Here is a 25,569-nt window from a genome sequence, read left to right as displayed (position 1 = left end):
TTGTCAGAAGTGGTTAGACATTGCTATGACATTCATGAGTGCTCATAAGGTCTGAGTATTGGATTCAACCCACACTCACTTGCATCACTTCATGGAATTTATCTCGAGTGATCGTCAAACGATAATATCATATATTCTTCAAACCAAGAGATATGAGTTGTTGACTATGAGTTGGTTATACATTGATAGTACGAAAACGCAACAGTAACTTGATGGTATAAAACGTGCTATTGTGTATGATTTGACGAGTAGTTAGTACAAGCATATGAGTCGAAGTTTATATGTTACTTTTAGTCCTTGGAGGATTAAAAGCGATATCTTGGGCCCCTCCATGATTTTGTTTTGACTTATGTATCAGGCCCGGTCAGAACTAAATTGATGTGTTTGATTAAGTTCTATGTCAAACAAACCGGAAATCGGGAAACAAAGTGTTGGACAATAAGAATGATGTTGTTCCATGTATTTGTCCGGATGATACATTGAGAACAGAGGATTGTGTGATCACTTATCTAAAATGGTACGTCTAAGTTCGAAAAAGGCATTTAAGAGCCACAATTTCTAGTCGGGTCCTGAACTTATACTTACAACTATAGTTATTAGACTTATCTAAGTGGGAGACTGTTGGATAAGGTGTCTAAGTCCATAACTATATTTGGTATGTACTTGATCCGAGAGTAGCATGGTCCATTTGGGTTGCATGGCACTGGAACAATCTGAAGGATGGACAACTGAGAAGAGGTTATTTATGATTTATTAATATATTATAAGTTTTAATATATTAATATGAAATCATATTATTTAATTAGTGTTGATCAAGAATTAATTTGTGATCAAAAGAGACTAATTAAATATGTGGGGATTGGTTGTGTAAATCATTCATTCTTATAAAGTGGGCTTATAATCCATAGTTCTTTATGTTGGGCTAAACCCATGTGGTGACCCATGGATTCTCCATGGAGGTTAAAACCCATGGAGCCTAAGGAATGTGTAAATTCATGCACATTAGGGTTTGCATGGTGTAACCCTAGTTGTGTCACACTATATAAAGAACCTCATGGCTACCAAAATCGGAACTTAAGTGATATACAAGAGGGCTAGCCGATTTTGTGTGTGCAAGATAATCTCTTCTCACATCCTCCATTGTTGGTGGTGTTGTGTGAAGCATTTGAGGCATCACATTTGGGGTGCTAGGCTCTTAAAGGCTTAAGGTTTCAAAGCTACAACAAAGGTAAGTAATCTAACTAGATTTTTTGTAGTGTATATACTCTATAATATGCTAGTTAGGATGATGCTTTGGAAAATTGAAAGTTTGCATGTATATTAGAGAAAACATAGATCCAAAGCATCTAGGGTTGCATGTACACCATAGGAGTGTTAGAATGCTCAAAACCCATCACGCCCGCCAGCCTCGCCCAACGCCTCCAGGCGGCCTTGCCTAGCTCCTTGCAAGTTGGGTCTAAATGGGTCGGCCCAAGGCCTGACCTAATTCCCCTTGACCTAATTGCCCACTATAGATAGAATAGTGCCTCCTCCATAAAGTAGGACTCTTCCCCCAGTGGCTCAGCCGCCACTAGACTTCTCCCATCGGCTCAGCTGCCACTCTATACTCTGGCCGGGTGGCTCAGCCGCCACTTACCGCCGTCAGCCACCATACACCACCAACAACAAGATGGTTTTCTCCAGCTTACGAGAACCATCTCGGATCTCCTGACTGATCTAACTTGATCGTCAAAATTTGCTCCTGGGGTACAGTCCCTAGGGTGGCTCTAACGACTTTGCTCTGTGATGTCCAGATCTCCGCCGCAGCAGAAGACCAGAAGAATTGTCGGAGTTCTATGTCACATCATTTGGTGCCATCTCGGATCCGAGCAAGTAGCAAAAGCCTCAGTTGGTTTCAAGCTCGTTTTTCTCTCAAATATGTTTAGATCTGTTGCATTTCACATCAGATAGGTTCTCCAGTGTTGCGACACTCAGAGCTTGCCGGCGGAGCAAAGCTCAGTCTGTAAGACATGAGCATGGGATCTACAACACATGTACAAACGAATGAAGCTCGAACACGCAAGAAACAAGGGGAGTAGAGGGGTAGCACAACACTATGCAGAAGTGTTATTTCTATTTTGAGTAAAGAACTGAACTACATAACGAGCTGACGTTATATACGATTGTGCATCCCTGGGAAGAGATTGATGTCAGCTTCATAGCCAACACCAAACATCAACCACGTTGCCCGACTATCAACAACCATGTTGGCTGGCCCCGGGCAGTCTCGTAGCCTATCTCCCAACAACCGCGCTTCCTAAATCTCATCGGCTAATGATGTGGTAGAACATCAGATGCCATTACACTTCAGTTACTATTTATAACATGGGTCGGACACATAGATCGCCGGCCGCTACGCCCAATCCGGAAAGGTTCAGCACCCTTGCCTTGAGTTTCCTAGCTTCTCAGCCCAACTCCATTATAGCGGCAAGCTCTGCATGAAAAGTTTAGTACCTTTGTCTTGAGTCTTCTGGCTTCTCAGCCCGACTCCATTCTAGCGGCAAGCTCTTCATGCAAGGTTCAGGATCTTTTCCTTGAGCCGTTTGGCTTCTTAGCTCGACTCCATTATAGCGGCAAGATCTGCCGCAAGGTTCAGCATCCTTGCCTTGAGTCACTTGGCTTCTCAGCCCAACTCCATTCTAGCGACAAGATCCACGTGCAAAGTCCAGTACCTTTGCCTTGAGTCGCTTGGCTCCCTATCCCGGCTCCACTTCAGTGGCATGCTCCGCCGACGAGGCTCAAAGGCTTGTAACCGCTGTCTATATGATTCCACACGATGCTCTCATGCGTGATATGTCTACGATTGCTGGCAGCCAAGTCCGATCCACTCCATGCGATACTCTCCTGTGTGATGTATCCTTGATCGCTGGCAGCTAAGCCAGATCCGTTCCAAGCGATGCTCTCCTGCGTGATGTAGCCACGATCGCTGGCAACCAAGCCTAATCTGTTCCACGTGATGCTCTCCTACGTGATGTATCCACGATCGTTGGCAGCTAAGCCCGGTATATTCCATGCGATGCTCTCCCACGTGATATATCGACGATTGCTGGCAGCTAAGCCGATTTATTCCACGTGATGCTCTCCCACGTGATGTATCTACGATCACTAGCAGCCAAGCCCGATCCATTCTACATGATGCTCTCCTGCGTGATATATCCACGATCGCTGCCAGCCAAGCCCAATTTGTTCCACGCAATGCTCTTGTGCGTGATGTATCTACGATCGCTTGCAGCCACGCCCAATTTGTTCCACGCGATGCTCTCCTACATGACATCTCCAGGATTGCTGTCTGCTAATCTCGAACTATTCTTCTAAGTCGCGCAACATAAGTCACGTATTGTCGCGCATCGTAAGTCGCACATCATAACTTTATGTCATTCTTAGCACCACATTTGGTGTCTCTTCTCTTATAATCACCATGGTTTTCCTATGCTCGGACGATCAATAAGGCGTTTCGTATATCACATCTTGCTATAGCAAGGTTACTCTTCAGAAAGAACGCTATCAACAACAACACTGTCACTTATAACCCGTCAACATCTATGTATGACTCTGGGAAACAGTCTAGTTGTATATTATCATGGAAACAACCTTTTTTCCTATTCTTATAGCAACCTTGCCATGTGCACCATAGTCTGATACGACTACCTACACTACCCACATCGGACTGGGGGGAATCCAGCTAGGTATAGCTCGAGCAAGAAACACCTTCAGAATGGTTATCAATGCTCATGCAAAACATACTATGAATATAATTATTGATGACATTCCCCCAAGACAATAGAAACGCGGCGACAGAGATGTCGTACAGCAGCCCCACTCTGCAATAACATTATTGGCAGCCTCGCTTTGTATAACATTGCCAGCAACAGATACGTTGCATCACACTGACTGGATCACACTCCTCTCAGTGAATGAGTATCAAGTCATCTCAAGCAATACTTGGCTCATCGCACATCACTACAACTCTCATGGGTGAGGTTCGATTGTTCTATTTATTATTTCATGCATTGGTGCTTTGTCTAGTTCGATCTGATCGGAATAGGGGGACTTGATGATACACAGTTCATATGACTAAGTCTAGTCTAATGTCATTGGCCACGTACCGATAACATTGGACTGGGGGACTTGATGATATATGGTCCATTAGCATAGCCTACATAGCTCTAGCGCGTCAGCCTTGCCCGACACTCCCTTGCCAACCTTGTCGGGGATTCTCCTGTCGGCACGGCCTGGTGCTCCCTTGCCTAATGTACTCCCTTGTTAGCCTTTCCTGGTGCACGCCCGCTAGCCTTGTCTAGGGTGTGCCCGCCAGCCTCGCCCGACGCCTCCAGGTGGCCTTGCCCAACTCCTTGCTAGTTGGGCCTGAATTGGGTCGACCTAAGGCCTGACCTAATTCCCCTTGACCTAATTGCCCACTATAAATAGAATAGTGCCTCCTCCATGAAGGAGGAATCTTCCCCAAGTGGCTCAGCTGCCACTAGACTTCTCCCCTCGGCTCAACCGCCCCTCTATACTCTAGACGGGTGGATCAGCCGCTACCTGCCGCCGCCAGCCACCAGACACCACCAACACCAAGATGGTTCTCTCCAGCTAAGGAGAACCATCTCAGATCTACTAGTTGATCTAACTTGATCGTCAGAGTCTGCTCCCGGGGTATAGTGCCTGGAGGGCTCTAACGACTTTGCTTTGTGATGTCCAGATCTTCGTCGTAGCAGAAGACCAGAAGAATTGTCGACGTTCTATGTCACATCACTTCTACTGATGCTCATTATCTCTTCCTTAATGCTTTTTTGGATGCTGACTGGGCTGGTTGTCCAAATGACTGTTGAAACATTAGGGGATACGCTATCTCGGTTCTAATCTTATCTCATGGTTGGCTAGGAAACAAAAGACTATATCTCGGTCAACAACAAAGTCTGAGTACAAAGCCTTTACATATGTTGTTGCTAAAATCAGTTGGTTGGAAGCTCTCCTATGTAAACTTCAAGTTCCCATGGCTAAAGTTCCTGTTTTATGGTGTGATAACCTAGGAGCTACATACCTATCGACCAATCTTATTTTTCATGCTCGCACAAAGAATGTAGAGGTGGACTTTCATTTTTTCAGAGAAAAGGTTGCCGAAAAGAAGCTCTCAGTTTAGTTCATTTCTACTATTGATCAGATTGTTGATATATTTACCAAACCACTACCCTCACAAAGCTTTGAGGATCTATGGTCCAAGCTGCAGGTTGTTTCCTGACCTTAACTTATGGGGGAATATTATACGATTTTGATAATTCTTATATAGTAGGATTTTACAATATGTAAATATGTATTATATATATATATATATATATATATATATATATATATATATATATATATATGTCTTAATAATAAAATAGTAATATATATTACTAGCATAACCAACTTGGAACGATCGAGTTTTAAACCAAAAATTTCATTTTTAAAAGATAATTCTTCATTCACTCATTCATTAATTCATAAGGAAAACTGTTGTTTGATAATCAAAACTCAGCTATTCAAATTAGAGTATAAAATAAAACATGTAGAAATCTCAAAACATGATGCCGATGCGCGTATATAACTAAGCCTTGCCCTTTCTCACAATTTGATGAAGCACCTGAAAAATAGTTAATCCACTATTATAAGCAACGCTTAGTGAGTTCCCCCGATGCTACATACCACTATACACATACAATACATACAAACAAATGGCTCACAACCTATCATCGTTCTGCCATAAACTGTTGACTCATAACCTTTTTTATTCCACCAACGCCTAGGGTATCTTTGACTCGTGACCTTTCGTTGTTCCATTGTCACACCCCCAAACCAAGGATGACGGAAACGTCCAGGGGTGGCGGACTTCATGTGTAGTATCATAACAACGAGTATAATAGTGCTCAAAGTAAATACAACCATCATATATACAATTGAAAAAGTTACACCATAGTATGAGTTTACATATTTCAAATTCAATTACACTATGATGACAAAATGAACTGTTTGATGCCTTAGCATCCCATACTCAAAAGCTGCGGGTTGCTTGTTTTACTGATTTCCCGAGAATACAAGTAGTTTCGAAAAAGTGTCAACAATTAAGTTGGTGAGTTCATAAGCTTTTGAATGTAGAGTTTGAAAAACCCTGGTTACTACCAATATGTATAGTATATTCTGTTTGAAAATCCTGGTTACCACCAATATGTATAGTAGTTTTATTATTTGAAATAAAACCGAGTATTATATCCCGAGTTTGAAACCCTTGCTTGTAAATGTAATGTATACCCAAGGAAAATCCAACATTTTCCTTATAAAATGTTATGTAGTCTTAAATCCCAAGACCGAGTATATGAATGTTTGTACTTGTAACGAAGAATGCAATTTTAAATAAATAAAACCCCTTTTTAAAATAGAAAATTTTCCATAAACTACATGTGTGTCGTTATCTCTCTATGTGAGTCGCTATAACCATACTATGATAGAGATGACCTGCACGCGACGTTCTTCAGGCATTGAAAACAACAATAGGTGTGGGTTGTCAATCCCAATATAGATCTATACACAATAATCATGCTCCCCCTACAAGAGACTCTGGTTATAACTAACAAGCGTTTTAATCTGTACTCTAAGAGTACGATGAAGACTAGTCTCACAATTTATAATAACAAGTTTACGTGTAGTGTATATGTAAAACCTTTTTGGTGGTGGAAATTAAATCCCCCTTTTTGTGTAGTATGATTGAAAGGTGAAATCCATAAACTATACCTAACATAGTTTATCATGTAGTAATTGAAACCCATTGGTATCGAGAGAAAATCCATTTTTGGTATACGTAGTAGTGTAGCAAAACATAATTATTCTTATTATGTTTCATCTTGTATTATTAGTGATGACAAAGAACCTTTACATTACAGTGAATATTTTTTTTGTTCTAAACATAACTTAATAGAAAAACACATGTGAAATATGAAGTTATTAAAGATAAACACTTTGCTCGACATGTTACAAAGTGTTAACAGAATTGAAATCTGTTAACTAGTTTTCAACTTATCTGCACTGTTTTAGAAAAATCATAGAAAATTCATACAAAGTCGAAAACTAAATCCGTAAACACTGAGAGTTTGGAAAATGTGTCTAGTTTGTTCATAAATTTTATTATGATTTTTAGAAGTCTCTAACTAGTGTGAAAATGTTCATATTCACAAACTGGTCCGAATTCGTGGCTACAGTGATAGACAGTTTTGTAAAAATCACCATAAATTGTAGAAAATTCTTATTAACATGTTCAAGTAGTCATTCTAAAGGTATAAACCTGAACTATTTGCATGTAATACAGTTTTGAAAACTAAAAAGTTTAAGACGTTCAAAACAGTCTGTGAATGGAACTAAACTTTCCTGTTGAAAGTTGATGTTTGAGTTTAGTTTTGGTGTTTTAACTTGTATTCTCCCTCTAAAACTTGAAGAGAACATGAAAATTTGGGGGTATGAACTCACCTTGATTGATTCCCTGAGATGGATGATGAAGAAAAGTAGTTTCCAAGTCAAGAACAATTGGAAGATATTTGATGATTTGAAGATCTAGGAACAAATATGTTGACTATTGTGTAAGAAATCCATGATTTGGATGAAGGATTGTAGAATATTGAAGTGTAGGATGAAGATACTTACCAAAAGTAGAGGAAAATCTCAAGATATTCTTGGGAATTTCGAATTCTGGAGAGAGAAAGTGAGAGAGAAATGTGTTATCTTTTGGTGTAAGAAAGGGCTTCTTGGAGGTGAGATAAAGAATTCTCAGCCTTTGTTCAAGATAACTTGTTGGGGAAGGGTGTGAGGGGACAAGGAAGAGACTAGGGATGATAGGATTGGTGACATAAAGCATGAATAGTGATTGAGGACGGTCATGGAGTGGGTGTGGAGGATAACTTGTGTCATAACTTTAAGGCAAAGTCAACACTCCACCTCAATATCTTACCCACTAGATATTATTCCTAGAAAAAGATTTACCTTAAAATGTGTTTGAATTATGAATATATAGGGTCTTATATGTTTAAATATGTGTTTGGGTGAAAATCCCACGTTAAAATCATGAAAAACGGGCTTAAAAAACGCGAAAGTGGTCGAAAACCGGGAAAAGGAGGCAAACCTGCGAAAATCCGAGGTCAGGAGGCGAGGTTCGGTCCGAGAAGGAAGGTGAGAACCGAAGGTATGTTTGGTCCGAGGAGACTCGCATGCGAAATAGACCGAAGGCAGTCTGAAGCGAAATGGACCGAAGCTAGTAAGAAGCGAAATAGACCGAACCCGAAGGTGACTTCGGTCCTTTAAGAGGCTTTGGTTCCTTAAGGGCAGTTTGGATCTTATTGGGGTTTTGGTTCTTATGGGAGCTTTCGGTCCTTAAGGGCTGTTTTTCAAGTTATCTTCCCGTTTTGAGTGATTTTTGACCAAGTTAATGGTCAGGATGCCCCAAATGATTATGAAAAGTTGAGAGAGGTTATGAGAGAGATTTGGGAGAGATTTGAGAGAGAGAGAGAGAGATAGAGCGAGAGAGATTGAGAGAGACTTTGTTTGTGACCTTTGCGAGTGTTTAGCTTTGAAATGTAAGGTTTGTAAACCCCGTTAAGCCTAGTTATGAGTGTTATACGCCCCCGAAGGGTATGTAATAATGTTTTTATCGAGTAGTTCCATCACTTACCTTGATTAGGGCTTAGATTTTCTAAACACATGAAGACTCAAAGTGATACTTTGCATAAAGATAGTGTGTTGTACAATAGTAAACATGATGTAAACCCTAATATACAAAGGTTAATTGAGTTGACCGGTTTGACTTGTTGACTTTATTTGACTTTGACATGACCGGAAAATGACGGTTGTCACATCCGTCCTCAACCCTCCACATTAATATTGTCGACTCACAACATTTCTTCATTCCCTTAATGCATATGTGACTTTGACTTGCAGCCTTTCGTCGTTCCATCATCAACCCTTATAAACAAGATATCAACCAAACAAGCAGCAAATACAAAAGACTAATCTAGTCTACCAGTGTAAGCATATACTAACAAGTCATATTTCCTATAATGCAAGGATATCCACTATCATATGAGGTATACGGACGAACTCACCTGAACAGTGCTCGAACAATTAATAGTAGTCCAACTGACGAACATACGTGCCAAAAAGTATTAACCTATAACACAATAAACGATCAATTTCTAAGGAAATTTGAAAAAAAAGCTAGATCCTTCACTAATCCTGATACCATTAAATGACTATCAAATAATAATTAGCTAGTCAAGACAGTCGGGGAGTAGGATCATTTTGGCACATAGCTTTTCTAAAATCCAACAACCAGGCCAATGTATGTATCCTAGACACCACACCTGTAAGTAGATCAATTAGTATAATAACTGAGATTAATGATTAATTTAATATACATGTTTCTAATAACGACAATGATTATATTCCATATCATGTTATACTTAAAGTGAAAGTGTAACTTACCTAATTGACGAACTCCAAATAGCCACGAGCAGAACTTCGACACTTACTTTCTTATATCCTTCTAGAACCTCTAGAGCTTCACTAACGATACTACATAATGAGAAGTCGAATCACGAGGGACCGAATTGCTCGGGGAAGAGAGAGAGAGACACTCTAGAATAGAGAATGGTGCAAAGAAATGAGGAGACTTGACCCTCCTTTTATAGGTTGGAATTTACGCCTAGTCATACTTCTTCTTGCTTGCACAATGTTCTACAGGAGAGTTACGTGCATTTAATGCACCGCGTCGCGACACATAGTGGACTATGCCACGATGATTTTTATAAATTCTGACAAATCTTATAAAAATCATAACTTCTTTTTATGAACTCCTTTTTAGACGTTCTTTATATCCATGCGTTCGTTTTGACGACTACTATAACTTTCATGTTGATCATTTTTGTTAAAACGCCATGTATTTTCACTTTTATTTTTATAAAAACTATTTATATCTTTTTTATCTCGAAAAGTGAAAATGAGGTGTTACATTGTTAGGATTTATAAATTTAAAACTAAATTTTTAGTTTATATTAGGTTTATTTTATTAGACTATTCAACGCACATCTATAAAAATGACCAAAATCTCATGATAAGGCAAAAAAGGAAATATGCCAAAAAGGAAGGACACGACTCATGTTAAACGAACGTAATTCAACACAACCTGTGTTGAGGGTAAGTATGTTTCCTTATACAGGTCTTCATCCAAAAGTCCATTCCTAAAAAGTGTCAATTTCCATAGAACGTGATGTGTGTCCATTTAGTGCAACACGGCACGGCCCATGCATTGAGTCAACTCCTTTCTTCGGTTAACATAGCTTGTGTCCAATTTCTACATCCAAAGCACTAACTTGGTTTTTTCAACTTTTTCGTTTCTCGCCCGATTGATCTGAAACTTTCATCCGAGATTCCATCCACCCCCCAAAAGTGTGTTCAAATCTTCATAGCCTTAAATCACCACACAAATGTGCAAATATGGTTGTTCACATTGAAAACATGTAATTTCTTAAAATGTGCATTAAATGCAATGCCCTATACTATATATGGGACAAAAGGTGAGCAAAAAGATACAAAAAATGCATGCAACAAACACGACCAACAATATATACTTCATATAACCCCTAAAACGTAAAAATATTAGTGAACTATGTGAGACATCCATCATATGATAATCTCATATACAATTAAGTGATAATGTATTGTTTTTGAAATTTCAAAGTATGTTTTTTCCTATCTACAATAAGTAGTCTGAAATCCAAAACCCGAACTTTTAATATTAAATTTGATTTCAAAATGTACTTTTTATATAATGTGTACATTTAATGTGACATAAAGTTAGTCCGAAATAAATTTCATCTAATCTAAGGCTATCATTTGAATTCTAAATGAACTTTATTATTCTAAAAATATAATTTTAATATGACATAAAGTTAGTTCGAAACAAATTTGACCTACTATAAACTATAAAATGGTCATTTTTAAAATATCTCAAAAACTGATCATAAAAATATAATTTTATATTTTTAGTAATTATTCTTTTGATTATCACAAATTATCATGTATATATGTTGAATTTTTGGCTCTGTTGCTTATGTTGTTTGATGGAATGTGGTGCATAGACAGTGATGGAGATTGAAGACAATGAGTAAAAATTGTTTGATTCTTCTGAAAAATAAATAAATACTAAACCTTATGTAATACAGATTTATTAATATGAGTAAACTAAATATTACTTAACTTATTGTTAATTTTATTGATGAGTATTATTGGGAGTTGGGACTATTCATCAAAGATTGATCCAGGGACCAATTTGGAAATTTATTTTTAAACAAAAATAAAAATAAAAAACTTAGACAAAATAATAAAAGATTTGAAATGAAAGGTGTCCACCACATGCACATTGAAGCCAAAACCTGACCGTTGCTGGTTTGCTGCCCAAAAAGACCTAAAAAGTCATACGTATTCCTGATATATTTTTATCTATAATCCAACGGAAATATTTTACTAGCCGTTGGTTTCAAATATAATTACCCCCCCTTCGGACACACTTTCCCCATTATTCTCTTCATCCTCTCTCTCTCTCTCTCTTCATTTGTTCTTCATCTTCTTTCCAGTTAATGCACTCATCACTGTGTAGATTTCAATGGCGTCTTTAAATTAAATGCTCTTAATCTACATCCCAGGGTTCTTTGATTTGTGGGTTCTTGACAGATTTGCCTTATCGCAAGATCTTTTAAGTTGGGTTTTGTTTAATTTCTTCGGATTTTTATTCATTTAATCAATGGAGATTTCAGTCGATAACAAAAAACCCACAAATCTTCAAGGTAAATCTACAACACTAATGGAAGTTAGATCAAGATTTTCTTTCAGCTTACACATTTGAAATTGAAAACCCTAACTTCAAATCTTGTATATGAATCGGGTTGTTTTTCTTATTTTCTTTTCGATTTGTGTTTGTATTTCCGAATCTGAACAATAGACGTAGCCTATTGGTAAACTCAAAACACTGATTAACGTTAGATCAGGGTTTTAGAATTTGAAAACCCTAAATTCCAATCTAAGAATGATTCCGCTTTATTTTGACGTGGGTTATATTTGTATTTGAAAATCCAAAAGTCAGATCAAGATTTTCTTGAAGCTTTCATGTTTGAATTTGAAAAACCCCAACTCTGAATTTGAGGTTCCTTCTTTTTCTACTTTGACTTAGTATTTTTGTTTGTGTTTATGAAGTTAAAGGACAGAAGATGACTACTAGAAAGTTTGGTGTTGATGTTAGCAATAACAGAAGAGCTTTGGGTGTGATTAATCAGAAAGGAGGAGCTCAACTTTACCCCTGTGCTGTAAACAAGAGAACTTTACCACAGTATGTGTTCAGTAATTTTTCAAAAAGCTTCATTATTTTATCACAGATTCTCATTTTATACATACATTTTGCTGATTTATATACTATTATTTGATCTCTAGAGCAAATGGAAACAATGAGAACAGTGTTCCAAATCAAGTTCATAGGCCAATCACAAGGTTAAGATCTGAAACCCATTATAAATTTTTGAATTTGAATCTTGTAATCAACCATACAAAATGCTAATTTGCTTTATTTCTAATAAAGGAAACTTGCTGCTCAAATTGCCAACAAGAAACAGTGTTTCCCCGAGGATGTTTTGAACCCAAAACAATCATCTGAGAGTTTTAAGGTATGGGAAGACATGGAAGATCAACCTGTTCCCATGTCCTTGGAAACAACAGAACCTCAAAAAGATCATATGGTATGGATCCTTTTCAAATGCAGAATTCTCAATTTTATTTTTTATAAATAATTAATTTGAAACTCATAGCAGGAAGTTGAAATGGAGGACATATTTGAAGAACCAGTTGTTGATATCGATGTCTCAGACACCAAAAATCACCTTGCTGTTGTTGAATATGTTGAAGATCTTTATGCCCATTACAGAAAGATGGAGGTAACCATTTAAAAAAAAATTGAAACTTTATTAACTTTCGGTTTAATCAAAGGGACCCACATGTTTATATATATAAATTGGATCTGTTTATGGCAGAGTTATGGCATGGTTTCACCTAACTATATGTTAACACAACAATCTGACATCAATGAAAGAATGAGAGCAATACTAATTGACTGGCTTGTTGAGGTAACTTTTGGCTCTTTTAACTTTCAAAATTTGAAATTTCCATATATACCCTGTTAAAGATTTGACATTCTTTTTTGAGACAATTACTAAACAAAGATGATTTCCAAAATCAAATCAGGTGCACCACAAGTTTGATCTTCAACAAGAGACACTGTTCTTGACAGTTAATCTGATAGACAGATTCTTGGCTAAACAAAGTGTGGTTAGAAAGAAGTTGCAATTGGTTGGTTTGGTTGCCATGCTTTTAGCTTGTAAATATGAGGAAGTTTCTGTTCCTGTGGTTGATGATTTGGTTTTCATCTCAGACAAAGCATACTCCAGAACTGAAATTCTTGAAATGGTACTAAAATTCTATTGCTTTTTCATTGATTTTGATCTTGTTTTATGCATCTATCTTTTACTAAAAGTCAAAAGATCTTTCATGTAAGCATTTGGGATTCAAAATTGAAATTCTTGAATTGTTTGTGCTTAAATGCCAAAAGGTATCATTCAAAAATCTTGCAATGTTGCTTAAAACTTAAAGATTTTTCAATGATTTTGATCTTGTAAGCATCTGGGTGATGCCCACAATTGAAATTCTTGAAATTGTGTTTAAAAGTTAAAGATTTTATATGAAATTTTGAAATGTGGTGCTTAAAAGTCAAAGATTTCACTCAAAATTAAGAATCTTGCAATGCTGCTTAAAACTTAAAGATTTTTCAATGATTTTGATCTTGTAAGCATCTGGGTGATACCCAAAATTGAGATTCTTGAAATTGTGTTTAAAAGTTAAAGATTTTATATGGGATTTTGAAATGTGGTGCTTAAAAGTCAAAAGATTTCACTTAAAGTTAAAAAAAACCTTGCAACTTTGTTTAAACTTGAAGACGTTTCAATGATTTTGATCGTATAAGCATCTGGGGTGACACCCAAGTTTGAAATTCTTGAAATTGTGCTTAAAAGTTCAAGATTTTATATGGGAATGATACTGATTACATATATAATAAACGTATTTATGTGTTTTTTTATAGGAAAAGTTAATGTTGAACACATTAGAGTTCAACATGTCAGTTCCAACACCATATGTGTTCTTGAAAAGATATCTGAAGGCTGCGCAATCTGAGATAAAACTGGAGCAAATGTCGTTTTACTTGATGGAACTTTGCCTTGTGGAATACGAAATGATCAAATTCACCCCCTCGTTTTTGGCTGCAGCTTCCGTTTACACTGCTCAATGCAGTCTTTATGGGCTAAAACAATGGTCAAAGACATGTGAATGGCATACAAACTACACCGAAGATCAACTTCTGTAAGCCCTTAATCTTTCTTCGCTGAATTTTGATATTTGTAATCGATAAATTATGTTGACGTATTTTGTAATTGATGAAATATTTTGACTTTTTTGAAGGGAATGTTCAAGAATGATGGTGAAATGCCATGAAAAGGCAGGAACAGGGAGATTAACAGGAGTTTACAGGAAGTACAATACTTCAAAGTTTGGGTATGCAGCGAAGTGTGAGCCAGCAAACTTTATTGTTGTAGAAGAAGGGAGCCAACAATGAAGAATTATGAAAGTTTGGGGTTGGTTTTAACAACTGAGGAATTCTGAGGGGTCGTTTAGAGAATAATTTAGCAACTTACCTTGTTGCCCTTGGGCTTTTGGGGTGGGGTGGTGGGGATTAATTAGTTTTTTTCATGGTGGTTCAAATTGTGTGAACAACCAAATAGGCCTAATGTTTGTTCATGTTGAACATAATTATTGATCTTGTGATTTAACATTTTTACAATAATATCATCATAACTTACTTTTTAACATGTTCATCTCAAGTTTTTTTTCTTACTAGTGCTCTTTGGCTGGAAAAATTATCTCTTTCTTTTTTAACAATTTTTTTAGAAAATTGTTATTGTTTTTTATTTTTGTTTTAGGTTATGATCTCAAAGAGCACATAAAAAATAAATTATTGACAATTTTGAGTTTGGTTTTTGAGTTTTATTATTATTTTTTAAAGACAAACGCAGAAAAGCACACAATCATAAACAACATTCAGAAAAATATATGTTTTTTGTTTATATACCAAAAAACTCATTTTCAAAATCTTTCACATTAACCCAAATATCTGTTTTTTTAAGAAATTACCGGTTGTTTTGTATTACATTTAACTTTTTTTTTTAGGTTAACATGGAATAAGAAATAAGGCTCTTGTCTAAAAACAAACAAGATAATTGAAAATATATTTTTGTAAATCTCAAAGATAATTGAAAATACAAGAGTTTTTTGAATGCAAAGGGGTTTTTGAATGCCCATTTTTCATGTCCTCTCTCATTTCAATCATTCTGAAGAACACCACCACCACCTATGAACCCCTCCCACCGGAAGCTTCATCATTAGTCTCTTCTCTCGTCGGAAACATAACCAAAATGAAAACGAAATGACGGTGGCACTGGCATGGGAGAAGCTTGAACAATTATTTATTTATTCATTCATTATTATTATTATTTTGTGGGTGGGGGCGTCTGGGGGGGGGGGGGGGGGGGGGAACCCCTTCTGGCCCTTAATAAGCTTTGCCCATGGGCACTAGCTACCTAATCGGAGCAACCATTGTTGTATTCCTCTTTGTATTTCTTTCTTTGGCGATGTCGAATCCGAACTCCTGACGAACTTCGTTTTCATATTTGGCGAACTAGGGTTTTCAAAAAAACAAAAAAACATTCGGGATCGATGTTGGATCCGCCTAGAAACGTCGAAGCTAGTGAAACAACCCTAAGTGGTAAATGGTTTATGGCCGAGAAGGGAAGCGTGGGAGGGAGAGGAGAAGGTCGGTAAGGTAAGTTGTGACAAAAGGTGGACATAATATTGATGGTCTAGTAATGGTGGTGGTGAGTAGCGACTTTTGGTATCCAAAACCTAGGGTTTATGAGAGAAGAGATTAAGGTAGTGTTTGTTTTTTGTCTGCAGATCTGCGTGGCCTCTTCTGTCTGCGTCGCGCAGACATTAGCCTTCGCAGACTGTTTGTTTTTTTGAAGACTGCAGACCTAAAAATGTCTGCGCGCCCTCTTCTTGGCGCAGATGTGGACCAGCGTCTTCTAACATATTCAGACATCTTCTAGCCTAAAAAAACATATATATATCTTTATTTTTTTCAAGTTTTTTTTTTTAATTTATATTTTTTCCAACTTTTTTAATGATAAACAAATTGAAAAAAAAATTACAAAACTTTAAAAAAAAACGTTCGACGATACAAACATGATATTTTTGATAAATTTATAAATAAAAACTTATTACAATAATAGTCGTTGAAGTTGTTTATATAAATATGAAAAAAAAATCATAATATATTCTTATATTTTTTTGCCAAATTTTATAAAACATTATTTAATATAGTATCCAGTATCGTCAATTTCTCGAGAAAATATTTATGGTACGTTTTTAATGGATTTAATTGAAAAAATCGAAGTTTATTTCCATCCATTTATGTATCAAATTCTTTGATCACTAATTATAATGTTTAGTTATAACTTTGCAACCAAAGTTGTTGGTTTTTATCAAATATATACATTAATTCATACCATTTTATTTTATTTTTTATACAATAATACATAAAAGTTGATATAGATTCGTTAATTATTTATAACAAAGTCATAAAAATATTAAAAAATCACTTTGAAGTTTAAAAAAATCAGTTTATTTAGATGTTAGTTTCTTTTAGTAGCCCGCAGATATTAAAAAAACAAACAGTGTTCTTTTTCCAGACTGCAGACGTTTGGTCCACTTTTTTTACTGCAGAGGTCTACAGATGTGGTCCGTAGACTGCAGACATTTTTCCTCATAAAAAATAGGCAGCATCTAAGACATCTAAGATATGGGTGGGAACATATGGGTCTTTTTTTATTATAAATTGAAATTAAAATAAAAAAATTTGAAAAAAAAATTAAAAAGGGCAATTTAGTCTTTTTATATTGACAAAATTGCAAAATGGTCCCTGTGGTATGCACTTTTTGGGGGTTTTAGTCCAAACCACTTTTTTTGGATTGGTGGTCCATTTGAGGTAGTTTGGTTGCGTTTTTGGTTCCTCGGTAAACTGAAATGACTGTAATGCCCTTCTGATATATTTTTTCTATTTAATTTCAAGAAAAAAGAAAATAATTGATTAATTTGGCCCACATCTCTCTCTCTCTCTCTCTCTCTCTCACGGGTGAAACCCATGTCACCACCTCATCAGTCATCTTTGTGACCTCTCCCACTCATTCGTACTCCACCGACGAAGAAAATGACACCGGCGAGCTGCCGGCTGAAACAACCGACCACCGTTTGTGATCTCCGCTATCGTTTACCACCCTCCACAGTCTCCTTCCTGTCACCTGCAACTCGCCACTACCCTCCTCTCAATGACACTATAACAACGAATGTATACAGAAGAAGAAAACCGGGCATCGTAGCTGCCACCCATTGCTGACGTAAGCCACCACCACCCATCTTTGTTGCTTCTTTCGGAACTACTCCTCTCCAACCATTTGTTGCCTTCCACCGCCTCTCTCCCCCTCTCATTTATTGCTGGCAAACGAAGAGAATGAAGGCAATAAGTTGTCGCCGCCACTGTTGTTGGAGATAGCCACCACCGCTGTGTTGCAACCACTTGCCACCCCCATCGTTGCTGTTGAGGAGTCAACCACCACCATCGTTCTACGTTGCTGCTACCGCCGACCATCTCTTTCGAACCACCACCTTAATCTATTGTTCCGTCACATACCACTAGGGATGTCAAAAAGTCTCGTGGGGGCCCCGTCCCGTTTGGGGGAATTTTTTTATAAAAATCGGGGGCGGGGCGGTGGTAGGCAATCCTGTCCCGAAACCCCATGGGGACCCTGTTAATAAATTACACATATATTTACATATACTAATTATATAAATAAAATAAACAAAACCATGATTGTGAGCTTCCAAAATTCATAAAGAAAACATGTTTTTAAGTTGTTAGTATAATGTTTTTAAGATGCCATAACATTTTTATTTTTAATATGTAAAATTCTGCTATAAATAATTATTTGTTACCTAAAAAATAGCTTCCTTTTTACCTAAATAACAACTTCTTTTAGCCCAAAAAAAGTCATCCTAAAATCAATCGGGGGTGAGGGAACGGGGGCGGGGGCAGGGGTAATAAAGGGTATTCGGGGGCGGGGGCGGGGGTAGGAAGGCTGAACATTCTGGGGGCGGGGGCGGGGACGGGGGAACAGAGAAATTTCGGGGGCATGGGTGGGGGATGCACTCCCCGTCCCGTTTGCCCCTGTTGACATCCCTACATACAACCAAGAAACACCGCCACTCCTCCCATTTCCTCCCTATCTTGCACCACCATAGCCCCTCCATCACCAGTGTCACCCTGCACTCTCTCCACTCGTAGTTCATAGCCAGAGGAGAGGAAGGAAGCGGCGGAGCTGCCGCCAATCGTTGTTGTCGTCGTGAGTCCAATCACCAGTGGCTGCCATCGCTATATCGCCACCTCCCACTACTACTATGGAAGTTCCGACTACCGCTGCCCTCCTGCTGCAATAAGAACAACCATCTCCACCTTCGTTTCAATTTTGGTCTCCTCCGTTCGAACCATTCGAGATCGATGAAGACCAACGAAGTGGGTCTCATATTTCCCTTTTGTATTTAATAATAATAATAATTTTATATTTAATAATAATACTAATTTTAAAAAGTGAAAGAAAAATGAAAATTAAATTCATTAAGGTTATAATAGTTATTTTAGTTTGGACAGGGACCAAAACTGCATGTAAACTACTTCAAAATGACCACCAATCCAAAATAGTCGTGGTTTGAACTAAAACTCCAAAAAATACATACCACAAGGATCATTTTTGCAATTTTGTCTTTTATATTTGCAAATGACAAAAAAATTCTTGCAAATCAGTAATTTGTTCAAAAATAAATATGTAACATATTTTTAAAATCTACATGCAAAAGTGTTGTTGAAAGAGAAGTGGCCAATGAAACTTCAATGTTTTTTTTTTTGGATTTTTTAATATGTGTCTTAAAAGCAAGCATTAATTAAGGATAAATATTACCATAATTAAATGTAAAATACATTAATTATAAGGAATATTACCATAATTAAATGTGAAATGTATTAATAATCTCCATGTAATAAATGTATTTTGAATTTAATTATGGTAATATTTTTCATAATTAATACTTTTTATATTTTTTATATATGGTTGTATGCTTGGAGCCCATTTCACTTTAATGACATGGAATTTTGTCCATATTAGAAAGTCAAAATTTCTATAACGACTTTAACTGAAAAAAAAAAAAGTTAAAAGCCAAAATAATTTTTAAACGTATAAGTTTTGTTTGCATTTTAGCGCCATAATTATTACTATTTTGTTGTTTTGTCAGTTAAGGCGAACCCAAAGAGAGATCCTCTCATCCTCTTCCTCAAGTTTTCAGAGCGCTAGATATCAGTGTTTTTAGGTTTTCATAGCATAGGAATCAGCAACTCCGCCAATTCAATGGAAGGCGGAGGCGAGGCAAATGAGGGTGGCGGAAGTGACGTTGTCACCATTAACATACGTTTTTCTGCCTGCAAGAAGATCGTCGTTCACGTGAGCCTGGATTCGTCTGTCGAATCGCTTAAGTCTGTGATTGCAAAAAACTCTGATGTGCGTGTGGAAGAGCAGCGTTTGATCAATAACGGCCGCCTTCTCAAAGACGATCGCACTCTTAGGAGCTATGGTATTCTACTTTCATCAAGTCCTTACTGGTTCTATATCTGCATGATGTTTACATGTTTACTCAATAGGATTGAAATCGTAATTGCAATCTGAAATGATTCGGATGCTATGATAGTAGCTCTTATTAATTGACTGTTCAATTATTCGTTGGTTAATTAATGTTATAATTGCGACTGAATTTGTTTGAATGCTTCTGTTTCGTTGTAATTGGGACTATAGTTGCATATTTTCTGTTTGTGATTCATAGATTTGGAGGCAGAGCACATTGTTTACTTGATTCGTGTTTATATTCCTGTTGCATCTGAAGACGATACAACGAGTGGATCTGATACTTCATCACCTTCTACAACTGAATCGGAAACAATGAGTGGTTATCGTTATTTATCACCTTCTACAATTGATTTTAGTGCAATTCCAGGGGTTGAACCAATACAGCTACCATGGGTTCAGAATTCCGACATGAGTCAAGAAATGATGGATCATCTAATCACTAATCCAGATGCTGTACGCAACATGGCAATCAATACTCCTGAATCGCGTGAAGCTATTGATAGGGATCCAGATCTTGCACGCATATTCAATGATCCTGTCATCTTCCGTAGCATGGCTGAGTCTGCAGTCATCAGCGAAGTGATAGCCAGAGTTGGTGGTGCTGGTAGCGGCGGAGGTGGTGGTGGTGGTACTCCAAGTCACCTTGCTGGGACTGATAGCTCTGCACCACCTGTTGACTTAGGTGGACCTGAGATTCCAGGTCTAGAACGAATGTTAGGTTTTACCCCTGATCCCATTGCAATGAGTCAGCTTATGCAAAGTCCAGCTATGTCACAGTTCATTCAGCGTCTCCTTTCAAACCCACACAACATGAATCCGGTTTTTGCTTCTTCTTTTTTCATTATCTTTAGATTTATTTGTTTGTTGGGGTTTACTTTGCTAACATACCTGGTACAATTTCACAGATACTCAATCCCCAATACAGAGAGATAATGCAAAACCCTGTCCTCACTAGTCAAAGTCAACTGACTTCACCAGAGACCATGCAGGTAATTGTGTGTCTAATATCTATCTCATGTATTAAAACACATAATCTTAAGATGATAATTGAATAATCTCTTATGAAATGGTTAAGCAAACCCCCTTTTAAATACAACATTTACACTCATTTGTTATGTAGATTCAGGGCATCCATTATCCCTTAAGTGTATGTTTTTAGTGTGTTTCTTTAGTCATACTCAAGAAATTGCAATTATGGAAGAGAAATCCTAAATTTACCCTTTTAAATAACTTTCTCATTTAGTACAGATAAACGAATGAATAAGAAGATAAATACTTATGATATTTCATGTTGTATTATTTTTTATTCTTTTCTTGATGATGCTGCAGGAAATGTTGGCATTGCATCAAACTCTTTCCTACGTACTTGGTGAGGAACCAATCACCAGGTAAATTATTAGGTCAAACTTTTGTTGCTCAAACTTTGGTCTTAAGTTGATCAACAGTATATTATGCTAATTCATAACTTTAGGCTTCAGATGTTACATAAATAAATGAATTCTTTTTACATGGAATTATCAAGAGTTTGTGTTGAAAATAAAATTTGGATTTTTGCATACAGATGGGATGCAGGTCAAACAAGTGGAGGCACAGGTACTTCTTTTTCCAATAATACATGTCATCACTAAACCAAGTATTGAGTGCTTCATGTTGATAAGTGATAATGAAGCATCATATTTTTAGAGATTAGAGATTTATATACACATAAATTTGATGATAGAACTTTTTGAGATTTACCCTTTTAGCCATGAAATGCTAACACAAGTTTTTTGGCATAATTGCTCCCTTGTGACCTCCTATAGTAGACTGAACAGGTTGCCCTGCCTATGTGGCATCTACATATGCAAAATCGGATCAAACTACATCCACATGGATGCCACGTAGGCAGGGTAAATGGCTTAATCAAAGCCAAAATCGTGTACTTTTGGTCTAATTTAGCATTTTTGAATTTTCATGGCTAAAAGGGTAAATATCAAAAAGTCCGATGGTCAGTTTTATAAATTTTAAGTATTTATAGAGGTGTTCAAAACACAACCAAAATACACATGAGAACTAAGAACTCAATCTTGGCCCTTGGATGAAAACAAGCAATGGCCGAGATTACAATCTTTTTACCAACATTAATTTTGACATGTGACCATGCTGACGTGGCATCCACATGGGACTGAGTTTCATTAACATCAACATATTTGTGAATTGAAAGTTGAAACAGGAACTCAATCTCAGCCTTTTAGTGGAGAGGGAACATCAGGCTCAACACCACCCAACAACAACTTGAATAATGGTAACCACTTTTTTCACCATATTATATTTATATTATATCAAGTATAAACAACCTCTGACGTGGCACTTGTAAATGTTGCTGACTCAGCCTGGGTGATTTTTTTTTTTCAGTGGGCCCAGAAGAAGTGTTGTACGCTAGTGAACTTGCACAACTAGAGGCAATGGGTTTTCATGATACCCGTAAGAATCTAGAAGCTTTGACCGCCACCAAAGGTAACGTTCCTGCTGCTGTTGACCGCCTACGTGGCAGTCAATAGAAGCTTCCGAGCCATTAGCCATGTATGTACTAGAAACATGTGTTGTGTGGACTTGTTCTTGGCTTGTTGAAGTTTTTTTGCCTCATTACATGGTTTTTGAATTTATACCATTTGGGGTGTTTTGGATGTGTTAGAAATCTTGGTTATTGCAATTTGGTTTCAGAATCTTAAGATTGATTGTGGTTTTGTGTTCTTGATTTCGGTTTATGACATATATATGTCCCTTGTGCATCATAAGTAGTCATTTCCAAAGATCCTTAAACTCACTAATTTTGTGCAAGTATTTACTTGGCATCTAAGGGAGTAAATTTAACATAATAGTTTTATATGAAGTTAAAGACATTGAGGAAATATGACGGAGGTGTCTGGGTTTGCTTTTTTTAAATAATTTATGTTTTTTTCTAAAAGTGCCTATTAGCTTATACAATACCAAAATTGTGTTTAAGAAAAATGTTTGGATTAGTTTACGTGATATCAAAACGTAATAAGTTGATAAGTTGGTTTTTAGTGTTTGGTAAATTCTATTTATACATGTAAAATGACCAAAAATGTTAGAGGTAAAAGGATAAACCGGTATGTATATCGTTGGTCATAAAAAACGGTCAAATGGCTTTTTAAGGTTAAAACAATGATAAAAAAGGCGAATTAGTTTTCACGTATAACGAACACTTCCAAATAAGTTAGAAAGAAACAACTTATCAAAACCAGCTAATTAAAGTCAATCAACACTTTTCATACGTAATATATCAAAAGTGCTTATTGATGGTATCAAATTGCAATAAGCTAATACACACCTTAAATAAGCAATCCAAACACCCCTAAAATGGAAGTTGGGAATATTGATTTCACTTATAAATGTCTTATGCTTGCATTTTTCGTTGTGCTTACAAGGAAAAGTATGTTTTATGAACCGGCAAACCGCAATTTTCCATGCACAATATCAACTAGCGTTTACCATAATGAGTTGTTGATGCAGTTGCATAAATTACTTGATAAATGTTTAGGGTGTTTCATTGCATGGAGTTGTGATTCTCTTTGTAAAGAAGAAGTGCAAATCAATGTGTATATATTAGAATTTTACGGTTTTCTCAAATAACAGTTAGGGCACTAAAAATAATAATTTGTTTTTGTAGTATGATCTTTATTGAGTTTCCAAAGATAACTATGTCACTTTAGTAATAAAAAAATAATAAAACTGAATTATTTATTAGAATTTTACATTCAAATCTTTTATATTTCACCAAAATTCATGAGCAGCCTTAAATTTATAGAAAGAAAAATTAACATAACAAGAATAGACTCTATGCAAAGTTCTTGAAACCACATGGATCACAAGTATAATAAAACTTTCATAAAAATTATTTGTGGTATTTTTTATAAACAAGGACCATTTGTGTAATTTATCCAAATAAAATAAGGTAAAAACAAGAAAAGCGGAAGCAATTCGTTTAAGGGGAATTGATTCGTTTTGCCCAAAATCCATAATCCTAGATTCATAAATCAACATGATACCAAAACGTAATAAGCTAGTAAGTTGGTTTTCAATGTTTGACAAATTCTACTTATACATGTAAAATGACCAAAAAAAATGAGAGGTAAAAGCATAAACCGTTATATATATATATATATATATATATATATATATATATATATATATATATATATATATATATATATATATATATATATATATATATATATATATATATATATATATATATATATATATATATATATCTTTGGTCGTAAAAAAACAGCTAGATGGTTTTTTAGGGTTAAAACAATGATAAAAAAGGCAAATTAGTTTTCACGTATAACCATGGTTGCAGAAATCGGGTTTAATCGGCGATTAATCGTAGATTAATCGTTTGACATTCTCCAACCGTTAAGGATTAGGCATTAATCAAAAATTTAGGATTAATCGGGTTTGGCGGGATTAATCGGTCAACAAAAATCAAAAAAATTGAAAAAAGTCAAAAAAAAAAAAGTCAAAAAAGGTCAAAAAAATTTTAAAAAATTCAAAAAACCAACTTTCTTTTTTTACTCCAAAATTTTCAAATTTTCAAATATTATACCAAAATATTCATATTTTCGTATTTCCAAATTTTCAAATTATAATTTTTCTTATTTTCTAATTTTGAAGTACTTGTTTTTCTTAATATATATTAATATTTAATTAATATTAATATTTTATTAATAATCTATGGTCCCCGATTAATCCCCGCCAAGACCGATTAATCCCTTAACACCAGTTGACCGTCAAGTGATTTTTACAACCTTACGTATAACAAACACTTCCAAAAAATTAGAAAGAAACAACTTATTAAAACCTGCTAATTTAAGCCAACCAACACTTTTCATATGTATTATATCAAAAGTGCTTATTAATGGTATCAAATTGCACTAAGCTAATACACACCTTAAATAAGCAATCCAAACAACCCTAAAATGGAAGATGTGAATATTGATTTCACGTATAAATGTCTTATACTTGTATTTTCATTGTTCTTACAAAGAAAGTATGTTTCATGAACCGGCAAACCACAATAAAGTTTCATAACGCAACTTGTATTTATTGCTTACATTATCAGGTTTTATATCGGATGGTGCATTAGTTTCGGAGTACCCTTGATTGTTTCCTGTGACTTCTTTTTTGGGATACCTACGAATCATCAAGTGGAGTGCAAGATTGATTTAATGTCAAGGACGTCGCCGGTTTTCCATGCACCATATCAACTAGCATTTACCATAATGAGTTGTTGATGCAGTTGCATAAATTACTTGATAAATGTTTAATCAATTCAAGTGTTTCATTGCATGGAGTTGTGATTCTCTTTGTAAAGAAGAAGTGCAACTCAATGTGTATATATTAGAATTTTTGCAGTTTTCTCTAATAATAGTTAGAGCACTAAAAATAATAATTTGTTTTTGTAGCATGATCTTTATCGATCGAGTTTCCAAAGATAATTGTGTCACTTTGGTAATAAAAAAAATAATGAAATTGAATATTTATTAGAATTCTATATTCAAATCTT

General features: G+C 36.0%; 2 protein-coding genes across 3 annotated transcripts; both read left to right on the top strand.

Annotated features, from left to right (window-relative positions):
- Positions 1–11,630: 11,630 nt before the first annotated feature.
- Positions 11,631–15,021, top strand: LOC111901170 (G2/mitotic-specific cyclin-2). Of its 2 annotated transcripts, none has more exons than XM_023897053.3 (9): positions 11,631–11,903; positions 12,310–12,442; positions 12,544–12,600; positions 12,689–12,845; positions 12,915–13,040; positions 13,137–13,229; positions 13,348–13,569; positions 14,240–14,517; positions 14,617–15,021. In XM_023897053.3, exons 1-9 carry the CDS (start codon positions 11,861–11,863, stop codon positions 14,768–14,770), a joined length of 1,263 nt encoding a protein of 420 aa, XP_023752821.1. In that variant the 5' UTR covers positions 11,631–11,860; the 3' UTR covers positions 14,771–15,021. The 2 variants fall into 2 exon arrangements, with proteins under 2 accessions (XP_023752821.1, XP_023752828.1); XM_023897060.3 differs by having other exon boundaries at positions 11,632–11,903; positions 12,918–13,040.
- Positions 15,022–19,721: 4,700 nt separating this feature from the next.
- On the top strand, positions 19,722–22,534 carry LOC111901292 (ubiquitin domain-containing protein DSK2b-like). Its single transcript, XM_023897148.1, has 7 exons — positions 19,722–19,944; positions 20,191–20,813; positions 20,900–20,983; positions 21,324–21,382; positions 21,556–21,587; positions 22,207–22,278; positions 22,389–22,534. Exons 1-7 carry the CDS (start codon positions 19,722–19,724, stop codon positions 22,532–22,534), a joined length of 1,239 nt encoding a protein of 412 aa, XP_023752916.1.
- The last annotated feature ends 3,035 nt before the right edge of the window (positions 22,535–25,569 follow it).

The sequence above is a fragment of the Lactuca sativa genome, chromosome 3 (genome assembly GCF_002870075.4).
Source record: "Lactuca sativa cultivar Salinas chromosome 3, Lsat_Salinas_v11, whole genome shotgun sequence".
NCBI classification, from domain to species: domain Eukaryota; kingdom Viridiplantae; phylum Streptophyta; class Magnoliopsida; order Asterales; family Asteraceae; genus Lactuca; species Lactuca sativa.
The sequence above is the reverse complement of the archived record's forward strand: the minus strand, read 5'-3'. Positions and strand labels throughout refer to the sequence as shown.